Source organism: Triticum dicoccoides, chromosome 1A (genome assembly GCF_002162155.2).
Source record: "Triticum dicoccoides isolate Atlit2015 ecotype Zavitan chromosome 1A, WEW_v2.0, whole genome shotgun sequence".
Lineage (NCBI taxonomy): Eukaryota > Viridiplantae > Streptophyta > Magnoliopsida > Poales > Poaceae > Triticum > Triticum dicoccoides.
Window position 1 is genome coordinate 24,326,763 of NC_041380.1, and position 16,293 is coordinate 24,343,055.

The 16,293-nt window shown below is 50.0% G+C and overlaps 2 protein-coding genes across 2 annotated transcripts; both read right to left on the reverse strand.

The window, feature by feature from the left end:
- Window positions 1–3,232: 3,232 nt before the first annotated feature.
- LOC119353364 (thaumatin-like protein 1b) lies at window positions 3,233–4,368 on the reverse strand. Its single transcript, XM_037620010.1, has one exon. It carries the CDS (start codon window positions 4,269–4,271, stop codon window positions 3,486–3,488), a length of 786 nt encoding a protein of 261 aa, XP_037475907.1. The 5' UTR covers window positions 4,272–4,368; the 3' UTR covers window positions 3,233–3,485.
- A 3,936-nt stretch (window positions 4,369–8,304) lies between these two features.
- LOC119360123 (cation/H(+) antiporter 20-like) lies at window positions 8,305–12,986 on the reverse strand. Its single transcript, XM_037625913.1, has 3 exons — window positions 11,611–12,986; window positions 8,931–9,896; window positions 8,305–8,852 (listed from the first exon to the last, which is right to left on the reverse strand). The coding sequence occupies exons 1-3, from the start codon at window positions 12,817–12,819 to the stop codon at window positions 8,475–8,477; spliced, it is 2,553 nt and encodes an 850-aa protein (XP_037481810.1). The 5' UTR covers window positions 12,820–12,986; the 3' UTR covers window positions 8,305–8,474.
- Between the last annotated feature and the right edge of the window lie 3,307 nt (window positions 12,987–16,293).

Here is a 16,293-nt window from a genome sequence, read left to right on the forward strand (position 1 = left end):
CTCTCTCTCGTTGTGTCAGCGCGCCGACTGAGATTTAGCAAAGTCTCAGTGGACATGCTGATCGTTAGATGAATGTTGCTTTGAGAGTCGCGTGTCACTTTCTTTTAGCAAAATTCGCATTTAATAGACAGGCTGGGCGTGTGGTTCGTTTGTCGCACTTGCTAAGGAGTGGCCCATTAGGTTATTCTTTCATGTGCTTGTTGGGTAAAGGTTTTTGTGAATGGGCCGGTGTAGGTGGAAGGGACCTTTTGTTGTCGTTTTTGTCCTTTTGCTTTCTCTTCTTTTGCCTTTTCAAATTAATTTTCCACAATAGATGGTTATAATTGAATGGCTGCATCTTATTCCTTTTACAATGTGTCTTTTCCTTTCTCTCTCAGGCGTGCAATTATAGACGACCCCTTCACCAGTTGCATACAATGTGAGGCGCGTGTAGCTATGCACACTCAACATTTTCCGTATACATCAAAAACATTTATTTATATACACAAATAATATTTTTGAAATACATGATTAATATTTATTAACACTTAATGTCCACAATTTCCATACATATTTTATATTTTTTCTATATATCTAACACATTCTAATACATCTTAAAAATCAAATATAAGTTTAGTATTTTTTAATACATGGTAAACATTTTTTCTCTACAAATTTTAAACATTTGTCAAATACTTGATTAAAGAAATTCAAATACAAGATTATCATTTTTCAAAAAAATGATGAACATTTTTCCATACATTTTAAACATTTGTCAAATACTTGATTAAAGAAATTCAAATACAAGATTATCATTTTTCAAATAAATGATGAACATTTTTCCATACATTTTAAACATTTTCAAATGCTTGATTAACATTTGAATACAAAATAAAAAAAAATACATGTTCAACATTTTTCTCTACACATTTAACCTTTTCTAAATGCTTGATTAACATTTTTTAAATACATGTACAAAAAAATTCGAATTATTGATTAAAGTTTTAGATATATGATCATTTTTTCGTAAACTTTGTACTTTTTGTATAGACTTTTTGTTCACATGAGAAATATTTATCTATAAACATTTAACAATTTTTTAAAACTTAATTAACATTTTTCTCAATTTTTTATGTAATTTTTAACATATATTTATTTAGAATACTTGGAAGTATTAAATAAAGTGAAAAACAATAAACATGGAAAAACAGAAAGAAAAAAACTAGACAATACACAAAGCCCAGCCTAACGCATGAATCTCAATGAACAAAGGGAATACGATCTTAGGCCATGATCCAGCTTAGCAACACACCGTCGGCGAAAGCTTGGCTGCAGCCAAGGGGTGCATTCAGCCTGCACAGTGCGCCGCTGGTACGGCAAGTGGAGGCGCCCAAGAGCATCGCCGTGGCATGTGGGGAAAAGCACACCGGCGGCGATGTGAAGAGATTGAACTGGATAGGAATTATGATTTAGGAACGGGGACTGGGGAACGAGATGACCGCTGCTTTACGATTCGTATGGCCTGGTGTCACGTGCGGGGCAAGGTCACGATCGGCTTTGTACGACCCGGTCGCATATGATTTCCCCCCTTCCTACAAGATACATCAGGCTTTTCTTTAAAAAATATATAGCAAAAAGGCCTGTATGTTGCAACGGGAGGAAAAAATACCACATGCTCTTAATTTACAAAAAAGAAAAAAGCTCTATAGTATGAGAATTTGTAGCTACGGCCCAAACAAAGATGGTCTTAGCTTATAAAAACGCAGTTCAAGATTCTACGGCTATTCTATTTCAACACGGCTTGCATATAGATTTAATCCATATAAAGAAACGGGCAAGTGATCATGCATTTATTCATGCCATGTGTGAAATGGGATATTGTTACCGGCGGGTAAAGAGAAACGACAAAAACAGATGATGACACATTAGCACACTACTGAGACATTTGTCCATCAAGGGCGGTTTTCTATTTAAGCATCACCAACTTAGGATAACTCTTGAACACTATTTTTCACATGCATATTTCTTAAATACATAAAGAGTTGTTAAAAAGATACATGATTTTTTAAGCATAAAGAAATATATTTTTGTCTGAAAAAAACATTTTTGTATGGTCTCCTATGAACGCAGGTACTTGCGTCCATATTTCATCACTATTTCTTGCCATACATGTCATTGGTATTGGTCCCTGTTTCATCATTATTTATATCTTGTTAAACATGTCCTTTTTTTCATGCATGCCTCCTTTTTACTTTTTTCCATGCATGTCCTCTCTTTCTTCTTCTTATATATAGGAGAATAGCGCAACATTTCATCTTTATCGGATCTCCTCTGAATTTTATCTTTTATTTCTTTTATAATAGACCTCCCATCTTTATTGGGTCCTTCTTTTATTTCTTGGCATGCATGTCCTTCTTTATTGGGTGTCTCTAGTAAATTAATCTTTAATTTCGTGTCCAATCCTGATTTTGTTGAGGTGTTCATTCCCAATCCGAATCAGTACCGGTACGAAAAAAAGACGGATAATGCATAGCTCATTATATAATTAGTAATTAGCAAAAGGGCCGTGCAACGGGAGAAAAGAATACCACATGCTCTTAATTTACAAAAAATGGTATATAATCTGAGTGTTTGTAGCTACGGTCCAAACAAAGATGGTATTTGCCTACAAAAGCATAAGTTCAAGATTCAACATGTCTTCTATTTAAACATGGCTTGCATGTTGACTTAATACGTATAAAGAAACGGGCGGGTGATCTTCAATTTCGTCTCCAATCCTGATTTTGCTGAGATGTTTATCCACAATCCGGATCAATACCGATATGGAAAAAGATAGATAATGCACTGTTGATTAAGATTGCACCCTAAATAGTATTTTTTTTAATGGTTAATAGGTAAAATAACATCATATTCAGATTATATGTATTTTTTTAATCAAATTCCATATGTAACATGTTAAATTTAAAGTTACGGTTTAGAAGATATGAGTATTTAAAAAAAATATTTGATATGTACTGTGGATTTAATTTCAGAAACATTAGGTTTTTCTTTATAAAATAACATGACTGAATAAAAATATCTATTTCCTTTATTAATAGGTATAGATAATTAGTAATTAATATTAGTACATAGTAGTAGGTATAGATATAGATATAGATTATAGGCTACATTAGGCTGACACCTAGCGCTGGCCAATAATAAATGAAAAATAAGAGAGAGGAGAGGCACTGTACATTGCTGAAGAATTAAACCGAAAAATAAGAGCCGGCAAAGGCATGGCTTTGTTCTCATCCATTTTGTGCTACAGTACTGATGACCAAAATACACATTGAATAAGGAAGCATAATCCCCTCAAAGAAAAAAAGAATAAGGAAGCATAAAGATTTGTAATCCCTTTTTTACTCTGTATAAATATTATTTTCACTGAAAAATTAAACTGCATACATGTCCACTGCGTGATTATAATTAATTAATTAATTAATTATAAGGATTGTGAGGTTGATGAGTTAAGTGGCAGGACAGAAGGTGATGTGGTAGGTGGCGGCGCCGGAGCAGGTGAAGGTGCTGCTGGCATCGTCGTAGGCGTAGCTGTAGGCCGCCGGGCAGGCGGCCTTGAACACCTGCGAGTAGCTGGTGGGCCCGCAGGCCGCCGGCGTGCCGTAGTCGCCGCTGCAGCAGTAGCGCGCGCTGCCGTAGGCGTTGCAGGCGCTCTTGCACGCCACCACCTCACCGCTTGAGCCGGACGCGACGCTCAGGTCCGACGGGCACACGGCGTTCACGTCGCCCGCGCACGCCGCCGCCTGGCAGCCTCCGTGGGCGGGCGCGATGCTGACGGGCAGGTTGAAGCCGTCGACGAGGCTGACGTCGTAGAAGTCGAGGCCGCCGGAGCCGGGGGCGGCGAGGGTGATCTCCGCGAGCGTGACGGGCGGGGCGGGCCCGCGGCCGTCGCAGGCGACGTCGCCGCTACCGCAGTCGGCGGTGGCGCAGGCGAGGCGGCCGGTGCCCTCGTCGACGGCGCAGCCGGTGCGCGCCCAGAAGTTGCCGGACCAGGCGCCGGAGGACGGGGCGGCGAGCGAGGAGGTCGCGCCCGGGGCGAGGTAGAAGCCGGTGCGGGGCAGCTGCGGCGAGGTGGCGCCGCTGAGCACGCCCACCCACACCGGGTGCGAGCACTCGTTGGCGAAGCTGAAGGAAGTCGCAGCGTCCGCCCCGTTGGCGCCGAGAAGGAAGATGAGGGTCACGTGGAGCGGAAACAGGGTGAGCAGCCTCCGGGTGGTAGCTCCATTGCCGGCCATCGCCAGTCGGCCCGAGAAGAAGCCGGTGAGATCGACGAATGGAGCGTCACTGGTCAATTAGCAAGCAAATTGACACCTGGATCGATCCATCTTTCTTGGCTGAGATGTTTATTTATAGCGTGTCAAAGTACGTACGCGCGTACGTGCCATACTAAAACAAGTGGGTAGATGCACGCAGGAGATAATCGATGAACAATGGGTAATTAAGGTAGGCAGGTCAGGGTAGATAGGTAGCTAGAGAGGGTATAGGTGATGCGTGGATGAGAAAAATTATTAAAGCGAACGTGTCAACATGCATGCAACAAACTGGTAGAAAAACGTTGCCGCTTCTTAGTTTTTTGGGTAAAAAAAAGCTTACTCGATAGTTTTTGGCCGTATGCTTGGCGTGGGCTAGCTACATCGGCCGATCGATCCATATGGATCATATCATGATGAGAAAAAGCAAAGGCAAACAAGTAATAACCAAGTTAATGTCGTCACGTACGTACGTCAGTAGTCATCAATTCCACCGATCGTCGGTCGATCGATCTGCCTTTTTGGTTCACCGATCCCTTTTTCGGTGCAGATGCAATGCGGGTACTAGATATGTCCATGCATGGCGAAGAAGCTTGATTAACCGGTACGACTATCTTTGAGTCAAGTGACGGTTGAACTGACAAGAGAAAAATGCAAAAAGGGTTTTAGTACTTTTGTTTTTAGTTGATTGATGAAAGGTTTTTAGTCTTTGGCGTGTGACTCGCAAAGTCGCAATGCAACTCCCCCAAACAATAATTATTATTATGATGAAAAATACAGCCATTCTCCCTCCGGCCTGAAGGTGAAACCCTAGCCCTGAGCGCCTCCTGTCCATGAAACCCCTGGCCGCCGCCGCCTGTGGCGGCGCCCGGCCGACAAAGCTGGCGGGCGATATCTGTTTGCCCTGACAGGCCTCCTTCACGCATGGGAGAGATGTCTCGACGGTAAACCCAGGCAAACGTCGGGCTAGGCCGAGTTTTGGGCTAGGCTTGTAAAAGCCCGATCTTCATTTCCCAAGCCCAAGCCTGGCCCAAAGCTCGAAATACTCCTTGTTTTCATGCCTGCACCCGGCCTGAAATTAAGCCCGAAGCCCGAAACCCAGGCCGAATGCTATTTTTTAGTATGCACATGTGCAAGCTCGGCCTGAAGCCCGAAAACCCGGCCCAAAATACAGAAAAATAGAAGCCCAAGTCCGGCCCAAACTATCTTTCGGGCTATAAAACAAAGCCCGAGCCTGGCCCGAATGTCAAGCCTGGCCCGACCCAACCCGGGTTTTTTGGGCTGGGTCGTTGGGACAGGTTGGCCATGCCCGAGTTTACTCGAGGGTGGCACGGTGGCTGGTAGATCTCGATGCGGCGGCGCATGGCGAGAGTGTGGGGAGAGGCGGAGCACGGTAACGAGGTGGTGCGGGGCGACGGTCTTCTTCGAGCGCCGAGGTGGGAGCCAGAGGTCGCGGCGTGGGGCCTTGGCGATGGCGGATCTTGGCCAGTTATGGTGGCTAGGAGAGGCAGCCGGGATTCGCTGTCAACTGTTTTAGATCCATGTAAGGATTCAACGACGATGACTTTAGTTATAGGACCCTGGTCCTTAGGTACACGTGCATGAAGAGTTCTCGGCTGTCATCAATAAGGTCAAGCCAGCTTCGATAGGGAAGCAGCGACAACGGCACATAGACGGCTCATTTTGACGACAGTAGTGGTCTTTCGATGGTCTTGGGATCTCATATAATTATTATTATGTTTGAGATGTTTTCTACTTTAGGTGATTTTTTATAATATACTCCTTCCGGTTCTTTTTACTCTGCATATTAGAATTATCTGAAGTCAAATTTCACAAAGTTTGACCGTATTTATATGAAAAAATATCAACATCTACCATGCTAAAGTACAATATGAAACTTTAAGTCATGACACATCTATTGATATTGATTTCAGATTGTGAATGTTGGTACTTTTTTCTATAAAGTTGGTCAAATTTTATGAGGCTTGACTTTAGTTAAATCTTATATGCGAACTAAAAAGGACCGGAGAGAGTATTTGATATTTTTTGAAAAAACAGGGTGGCCGACCATCGGTCCAGATCAAACCGGAATGACCTACATACACAGCGAACGTCTCGCGGTGCAGGAAGCTCAGGTCAATGAGTCGTGGAGGGTGTAGGGATGAGCTACAGCGGCGCGTGTGTCCGAAGGTTGGAGAAGTGTGGGTACGTCACTGTAGTACATGCAACGGTCCACCTAGGGATAGTCCTTAGTAGCTGCAACATACTTATATCTGAGGCTTTGCAAGATGTGTACCAGTATACGTACGTGTGCGGTGCAAGGTTACCGAAGACTACTCAATGGAATAATCAAACCAGGACACATGCATGCAGCATGGACGGCAATGGAATAATCAAATAATCTACACAACGAAAATTGGGAGAGGAGAAAAAGACTGCCTGATTGGTGCTAAATTATCCTTGTTCGACTTGAAGCTATAGATTCTTTTACTTGTGAGAGAGAGTAGTAGACGCACTCACGCGCACGTAACCATGCGCACCACACGAGTACGCGCGTCTTTAGGGCTGCAAACGAGTTGAATTCGAGCGAGTTGGATTAGGCTCAGCTCAACTCATACTAAAATTCGAGCGAGTTCAAATTAAGCGAAGCTCAAGGTCGAACCGTAGAAAGTAGCTCGTGCCTAGTTTGTAACGATCTCAAGCTAGTTTTGAACTAAATAAGATGATTTTTTTCCTGAATAATTAAGGCAAATTTCCACACGAGATAGGCCACAACATAAAAAAGTACTACAAATTTCGACTTATTCTTTCTCAACTGAAGATAAGATATCATGGACGAACTTGCAAGAAAAGAAAATAAAGGTGCAACTGCTCTTGAACTTTGGCAAAAATAACAAGATATTCAACATACCACTGAACATGCACCATATTGAGGCTAAATTTTCTTCGCTGTTAATTAAGCTTCCATGTTTGTTAGTAAGTAAAATGGTGAAAAATTCGCACACAACATATATAGTAATAAACTAACCATTTCTTTGTAATAAACATGAAAAATATGTAATATACTTATATGATATCGAGCTATCGAGTTCAAACTGAGCGAGCCAATACTGTCTCAAGATCAGCTCATTTCTTGATCGAGCTACATAAAGTGCTCATACTAAGCTCATTTCCTTTCGAGTCGATCTTGAGTCGAGCTAAAATACGAGTCGATCTCAAGCAGCTCACGAGCCTCGAGCTTTTCTTACAGCCCTACGCGTCTTACACATATGCTAGGAAATATTGAAGGCACAACTGTCTTTCCATTCCAGCGAATTCTACTAATAAGGATTAAACCCGAGTAGGTGGAAACTAACGAAGAAATTACCCATAAAATGGTTTTGAAACTTGTACAGTTTACCTGTAGGGACTGTCAAAACCTTGTGGATGTAGCTAGGTAGAAATGCCATCAAATGATAATCGCAAAAAATCATCGAAGAAAATATGACTACATATGTCCTATCAAAAATTAGCATGATAAAAAACTGTATCTTACGTTCTATTAATGAAAAAATGTATATCATTATATTATTTGATGTTTTTTCAAAGTTACTTTAAAGCAAGCAAATTGTTTTGGTTCTGTCGAGAACCTCGAAATATGAATCACTTCAAAAAATTAATATTTTTGGTGGTTTTGCTTCTTTAAAGTTTCTAAGAAACGTATTGGGAAAATATGAAAGTGGGAGTTTTCTGGATTGGGAACCTGCAAAATTTTAACGAAAAATATGGCAATTTAATTTTGTACAAGAAAATATTTGGGGAGTCTATTTTATCTCTTCTTCCCGTTTTGTTTTATGAATTTTTTGCACGTTGTAATTTTCTAGCTTTCCTTACACACATGTTTTCTTTTTCACATGCATTCGGAGAGTCACTGCAGTCACTTACCAACTGCCTGCTAACTTGGTGAGATATTGCTGCCTGATAACTTAAACAATAATTTTCAATTTGCTATTTGGTGTTCTTGAAAAATTGCTTATAGTTATTGGTGAGAAATTTTGCGTGTTAACTTATTAACCATTTAATTACACGTGAGGTAACACCAAACTCACTAAGATACACACAAGTCATGTCATCATCATCATCCTAGGTGGAGTAGTAAGTAGAAATAAGGCGCCGCTTGATCCGGAGCAGAGCAGTTTCGATGCACTCCTACGGCTCGGCCACGTCGTCCTTGCCGTGCTCACCGTCGTGGGGTTGCCCGTCGATCTGGACGACGGACACCGGCACCTCATCGGCGTTCACGTCGTGCTGCTGCACCACGAGCACCGAGGATGCCACGCCGTGCCCTGCCGACGCGAGCGTGTCGCCGATAGGTCCCAGCTCCGGGTGCTCTGCCGGACGGACGGCCAGCTCGGCCACCATCGCCGACGGCAGCCGCCCCCTGCCGGCCACCACCAGCCCGTACTCCCGGCTCTTGCCGATCGCCACCACCTCCTCGATCACGTTGCCGGCCACCACACGCTCCTCGAACCGCACCGTGTCGCCCATTCTCTGCCGGAACTCGCCCACCGCCGCCTCGTCCAGCTCCTGCGCGCGCACACCGTAGTCAAATCAATACAAGGAGTTCAACAATGCCGCCATTAATGGTAATAAAATGTTTGTTACCTTCTCCCTGTGGCCGTTGACGACGGCGGTGGAGAAGGTGTAGCTCTTCTCGGCGTTCCTGGCGTCGGTCGGGCGCAGCGTGACCTCTGCGTGCTCCTCGCTGCCGGCCTTGCCGTCGAGGAAGCGCACCACGGTGAGCTGCACGCCGGGGTGCTCCGCCATCCTCCCGGCGAGCTCGAGGGCCTCCCGATCGTCGGGCCCGCCAAAGAACAGGACGCACACGCCGTGCGCGACCTGCTCGGAGCTCACCTGCTCGCCTCCACCAAAGCTGCGGTCGACGAGGACGGCGACGGAGCATGGCGCCTCCCGCAGGATCCTCCGGTTCACGGCGCGCCACTCGGGCCCGAGGTTCTCGACCTCGTCGCCGCCGCCGTGGCCGGCGTGCTGGCGCTTGTGGAAGGGCAGGACGATGAGGGAGACGCGCTTGTCCTCGGCGACGGCGGCGACGTCGTCGTGCATGGTGTGGAGCGCGGAGACGGCGGTCATGGGGCGGACGTGGACGTGGCCGAGCTGCGCGTAGGTGCCGAAGGCGACGTCGACCTGGTCGTCGCCGCGGCGGTAGGGGCGGAGGAAGGGGAGGCCGTTGCGGCGCGCGGCGCGGGCCATGAGGATGGAGGAGGTGCGCTCGGTGAGCTCGACCATGCGGAGGATGTAGAGCTTGACGAGGCGGCGCGGCTGCGTGTGGCCCCGGATGGTCTCGATGAGGTTGATGAGCGCCGGCACGTCGTGGCCGCCGTGGATGCACGCCAGCACGCGCAGCTCCATGGCGTTGGCGCCCGCGGCGCCGCCAGCAGCGGAGGACGGGGAGGACGGCGCCGAGGTGGGGCCGTGGAGCTTGCGCGGGTGCAGGCGGCGGCGGCCCGTGGCGCGCGCCGGCTTGTAGATGGCCATGACGGTGGGCGTTGTGATGAAGGTGGTGACCAGCGCCATGAGCACCAGGATCGCGAACGTCTCCTCGTTCAACACCTGCAACCAGACCAACATGAACAGACGCAAGTTTTGGTTGAATTTCTGCAAAATCCGTATACCTGAAAAAGCTCTCACACAAACGAACATCCGATCATCTTTAGAGTATAATTAGCACAATCTTTAGAGTATAAATCTGATCATCTTTCTATTTACAGCTTATGACAAAATTAAGAAAAATATATTTTTTTTGCGAATCAAAATTGCAAACTATAGCATTCTGTGTTCTGTAAAACGAAGTAAAAAAAAATAAAAACAAATGAGGTAGAAACATGATCGAATCTTTCCGCACAAAAAAGGAAGAAACATGGTCGAATATTTATGTTTGACTTGAGAGTGTTTGTGTTGACTTTGATGGGCCAAAATGAATAATGCATAGCGTAGATATTTCGTCGGATCGCGCCGCGCAGCGCAGTGCATGATGCGGCACGTGGTGGGCGTGAGCGACTCGTGGGCGTCTACGTTACTGCGGACCCACGTGTCAGCCACTCAAACGGTTGCTCTACTTGCATGAGCGATTCAAACGGTCATTCATCTGGACTTTGCAGCCATGCACGCAGGGTCAACTAAGCAAGTGATTAACCACTCAAGGATTATTAGTCATGTAAAATCACATGCGTAATTTTTGGACTTTGAAGTTTTTGTTCATTCCACTACTAGTTTCTACTTAGTACACCATGCAAAGTGCACCGTCATCATGTATTCATGTTAGCGGACTATAATACTACAGGGCTGTTTGGTTTGAGACTAAGTTTGTCTAAGATTGCCACATCTAAAGTTAGGCAAGTTCGACTTACTTGGATGGATGTTTGGTTTAAGCCACATCTTAGGCAAGTCACATTAAGGCACACATCACATACACTAAAAAAATATGACAAGATTCTCGTAGACATGCCAACTTATGGTTCTCGTTTTAAAAAATTAACCTTAGACAAGTGTGGCATGGTTAGACCTAAAACCAACCAGGCCCTACGTATGCGAGAAGGTTTTGGATCGGGAGAGATTGTTCATTCCGCTACAAGTTTCTAATGCAAAGTGCATGATGCGCCACGTGATGGCACGGGACGCATGCTCCAAGCTGCGTGCATGAGCGACTCGTGGGCATCTACGTCACTGCAGAGTGCAGACCCACGTGTCAGACTCACAAACGGTTGCTCTACGTGCATGCTGAAGGAACGCTCTGGAGCACTTCATTTGGACTTTGCAGCCGTCAAATTTCAGCAAGTGATTAATCACTGACTCACTCACTCACTCACGGAACAAGGTGTAATTTTGGACTCTTCATGTGCTACCACTGACTTCGCTGCCCTGGAAGAAATGAGAGCAAACCTACCAAGTCCACTCGATCACTCACTAACTGCAATGGCAGAGCAGAATCTAGAAAGCTATAGTACGTAGCATAGAGATGATCCATCTATTCTCTCCCATGTTTCAAGTGACTGCCAACAGAGAGATAGACAGAGACGAATCTAGGAAGAGGAAGCAGCAGCAGCAGGTGACTCCTGCTTTTGTCCTCATGAGACCAGACGGCCGGAGAGCCATTCTTTTGGCTCTCTTCACGTCTACGCACGTACACGTATACGTACCAGCACGCAGAGAAATAACCAAAATACATAAATTATACGCAGAAAGACATGTATATATACGACGTCGTGCTGGCCGGTGATGTGTAGTGTGTACGTACCGGCCGCACGCAGTAAGTAGGTAGACGTACCTTGCGCTCCCTGCCGATGTTGAGGACGATGAGCTCGACGAGGCCCTTGGTGTTCATGAGCACGCCCAGCACGATGGCCTCCTTGGCCCCCATCCCGCACGCCATGGCCACCGCGAACGTGCCCATGATCTTCCCCGCGCACGCCGTCACGATGATCAGCGCCAGGATGCCCAGCGCGCCGCCGCCGCGGATGGTGGCCACGTCCGTCTTGAGCCCGCTCGACGCGAAATACAATGGTAGAAGCAGCTCCGACACCAGGTCCTCCACGCGCTCCGTCACGCGGCCGGCGAACCCGCCGTCCTTGGGCACCGTGAGCCCGAACACGAAGGCGCCGAAGATGGCGTGGATGCCGATCATGTCGGTGGCGAGGCCGGACGCGAGGACGCCCGCGAGCGTGAAGGCCACCCACACGGCGGATCCCCCGCCGCCTCCTGAGTCCGACCGCCGCGCCACCCACGACATGAGCGGCTTCACGGCCAGCATCCACACGGCCACGAACGCGGCGCCCGAGAGGAGCACCCAGAGGGACGTCACCGGGCTGCGCCGGTCGTCCCCGCTGCCGGAGATGGCCACGGCGAGGGCCAGCAGCACCCACGCCGCCACGTCGTTGAACGCGGCGGCCGCGAGCGCCGTCTCGCCGATGGCCGTGGTGAGCAGCTTGAGCTCGGCGAGGATGCGCGCGAGCACGGGGAACGCGGTGATGGACATGGCGACGCCCATGAAGACCAGGAACGGCGCGTAGCCGGCCTCGTCCGCCCCAGGGATGGCGCGGCGGATGACGAAGGCGACCCCGACCCCGCACGCGAACGGGAGGGAGATGCCCGCGGCGGCGATGGCGAAGGCGCGGCGGCCGCTGCGGCGGACGGAGCGGAGGTCGAGCTCGAGCCCCACGAGGAAGAGGAAGAAGAGGAGGCCGAGGCTGGCGACGGACTCGAGCACCGGCGCGCTCCAGGGCGGGAAGAGCGCGCGGAGGTAGGGTTTGTTGCGGCCGAGCGCGGAGGGGCCGAGCAGGATGCCGGCGACGATCTCGGCGATCACCTTGGGCTGGCGGAGCGGGCGGAGGAGGAGGGCCAGGACGCGGCTGAGGAGCAGGATGAGCAGCGTCTGCAGGATGAGCAGCGGGAAGGCGAAGTGGAGCGGGTCGTCGCCCTGCCACATCCCGTTCGACGACGTCTTCACCGCCGCCATCTCCGCCGACGACACGGACATGGCTGGCTCCTTCGTTTCTCGTTGGTTCCCGCGAAGGCGGAGGCGGTTCAAATCGTGCACGGGAGAGCGGGTGGGGTCGTGGTGGTGTCTCGTAGTGCCGTGGGGAGCGGAAAAGGAGAGGAAGCGGCGCGGGGGGCTCGTGATGCTTTTGCTCTGCTCCGCATGTGGAGCGGTGAACTGGTGATGGTGACTGCTTACGAGTGAACAAAGTGCACTGAATTGATTGCTTATGTTCGATTTGAGCCCAACATACTACATTCATTCCGCACATAGCACCAAGGCTGAGTCAAATTTATATGTTTGGTGAACAAAGCGCAATGTACAGTTACGATCTTGGATGTGTCTGAAAAGAAACGCCGACCCTCAACCACCCTGATCGTGCGGTCTGGACGTATTTTGCAATCCACGGGTCTGTGATGGACGCAATTGTTTCGGCAAACTGGAAACAAAGTGGGGGGAGTGGGGTTTGCGGGGCGTCCGGAGCGCTGCATCGTCCGCGTCTTGCAACTATGGCCAATCCAAAACCCTCCTCTCTCGCCCGCGTGCTTTCCAGTCCAACGCCAATTGCCCGCATTCATGCCGCTGGTAGAGCGGCCGCTCCGCCATGACGCCTGCCCAGAGCGGACGCGACTTCTCACTGTCGGTCGAGAGAGCGCCGCTCGCTGCATGCCTGGCTGAACACGTGTCCTTGCTGCATTCAAACGGTTACAAATTGCCCGCCTACCTCTAGTAAACATGCGTATGTGTTGAAAAACATACTCCGGTCACACGTCCTTTCGCGAGCAGGTCGACACTAAACACAACGCCGACTGGCTCCTCGCATCTGAACGATATTTAAACGAGGTCAGATACCGGGCAAGAACCGCATCACACCTCCGTTTCCCATCCCCTGGGTGCACCATATTCTTCACATTCTTCATGGCATCCGGCGAGTAGGAAGAGGAGTTCTCCGGCATAAATGCTGACTGGATGGCCTGCCGAGCCCGCCGGATACGAGCCAGACAAGTCACTGCTCCACCTCCCTCGCCGCACCAGGCCATCAGTACCATGAGCGAGGATGCAGGCTGGCGTGCGGCACAACAAGTGGCCGCTCCAAGCCGGCGCGTGGTTCAGCAACTAGCCGCTCCAAGCCAGCTCACGGAGGAGTGTCGAGTTGCTCCAGGCCGTCACGTGAGGGAGCACAGCGGCACGGGTATCATGGCTTCCCTGGTCGAGGTCATGTGGTACCGCTCCTCCCCCATCCACGGCAGCGCCATCCGCCGTCAACATTCACGAAACCACACCCTGCTGTCAGAGAAAGAAGCCGGCTTTGCGGAGATCGACGAGGTGGCCAGCACGTCCACGGCCACTGCCGATAGCGAGGAAAAGTAAACCATGGGAGGCCACCGCCTCTTGGGTCCCACGAAGGCCACCGGCGCTGCGTCGCCGGCGAGCACAGCCGATGTCTTGCCTGCTTCGTAGGCCATAGTCGTCCCCCGCCCCAAAAACCAACCCCGATTCGTGCTTCACAGGCATGGAGGCCGCTCTTGCCCTTCCACTAAAGCATATCCGTCCGGGGCTCAAGGCAGTCCGATGAGCGGGCTGCTGTACATTGGAAAGACAAGCCGTGGGAGTGGAGATCCGCCACGGCCAGCCATAGACTAATTTTAGCCTAGTCTCGTATAGTTGTTAGTTAAAATATGTTTGTTTAGAAAAGGAGGATGACCCTCGGCCTCTGCATCTTGGCGATGTATGCGGCCACTTTATTAATTATTCTCACAAGACCTTACAAAGTCATATAACAGTAAGACTGAAGCCACCGTCTAAGCAACAATTGTCGCTACACCTATCCAGTTGATGAAGGGGCGTTGATAGTCTGGGCCTAATACCAAACAGACATCTGAGCCCAACCTAAACATCTAAGACCTGAGGTCCCAACTAGGACGCCTGCCTGGTATGGGGCACCTACCAGTCCGGCGCACTCCTCAATCAGGACGCCTGCCAGGATGGGGCCGCCGCAGCCACCTGCCACGAGTCCATCTTCAGAGTTGTACTGTTGCATCTAGCGTGCCAGGTCTCTCAGCCATCGACGCCACCACAACGCCAGACAACGTCGTCCTCCTGCATGAGTCCATCCTCCCACATCGAACTCCGAATCTGCACTGCGCCACGCCGTCCAGATCCGTCGCCATCAATGTATGGATGAAGCACCGCTCCACCAAAGAAGCCGTCCGCTGGTCCCGCGAAGCCGAGTGCACCTCCAAGAATGCCGCCCCCAAGGGGGTTACGACACATGATTGCCGCCAACATCTGATCAGCTGATCTAGGGTTTCTCTCGGAGGTATTGAGTGGAGTTGAGAGCTTCACCTCGATGATGCCTTCATGAAGGAAACGATGATAAGGGCATCGTCATCACGTTTCTGGCTATCGACCAAAGATCAGGTTTTCACCCGGATCCGTCCCAAGAAATCCACCCAATAACCTGTGCACTGTCTCGACCTCCTTCAAATCCCCAGATCCAGCCGCCTAGATCCAGCGACCAACCGCAGCAACAGTGCCACTGTGGGACCCCTGGCGCACCGGCCACTGCCTGAGTGTGCCACCACTGGAGCCTAGGAGGAGGGCTCCCACCCCGCCCCCAAGCCGCGAGAGCCGCCGAGAAAGATCCCGCGCACTCGTCGCTGTCTCTGATCCGAACCAATCCACAGCAGATCGCCGTCACAGATCCGCCTTGGATAGGGACTGCACCACGCCATCCGCCGCGGGAAGCCCGAGCTTCACCGGCCTCCATCCTCCAGGGCCACCGCCCCGGGATCCAGACAGAACTTTGCCGCTGCCACCGGCCAAGTTCCTCCGCCGCCGACCGGCCAAGCCGCCGGTCACTGCATGACCATGCGAGCACAGCCAGCCGGCCGACCAACTCCGACGAAGAAGAAGGCCACCACCACCGAGCCTAGGGCCGGAGCCCCAGACATCCTCGTGTTGCAGATCAAGTCCAGGAACAGTGCCCCGCCGGCGGCGATTGAGATCGGTAGCACAACGAATTAGCCTGACATGAGTCAAGGCCAGATCCGCCGTTGCCGGTGCCGTCCTCCCCCGCGGCCGCCGCACCACTTCCATGTTGCCGCCGATCCGCGCCACCGCCGCTGATCTGGCCGGAGAGGAGCGCCGCCTCCCAACCTGATCGAGATCCGAGGAGAAACCGCCGCTTCCGCCACACCACAAGGGTTTTGCCCTGTGACACCCCGGGCGACGGCGGCGGAAGGGAGCGGGGGAGGGGCGAGGCTGTAGGAGGAGGGCAGGGCTCCCCGGTGCGGGGCGGCGCCACCGCACGAAGGAGGGACGGGAGGACGTGTGAAGTTTCCTGTGTAGTTAAAATATGTCCAAAATGTAAATGTTGTTGTCTGGTTTGTATGAATATCATCTGGTTTGCATGGATTTTGTCTGGTTCGTTGAAAGAGTGATTGAAATGTATGAAGATAGCGTTGAATGCCC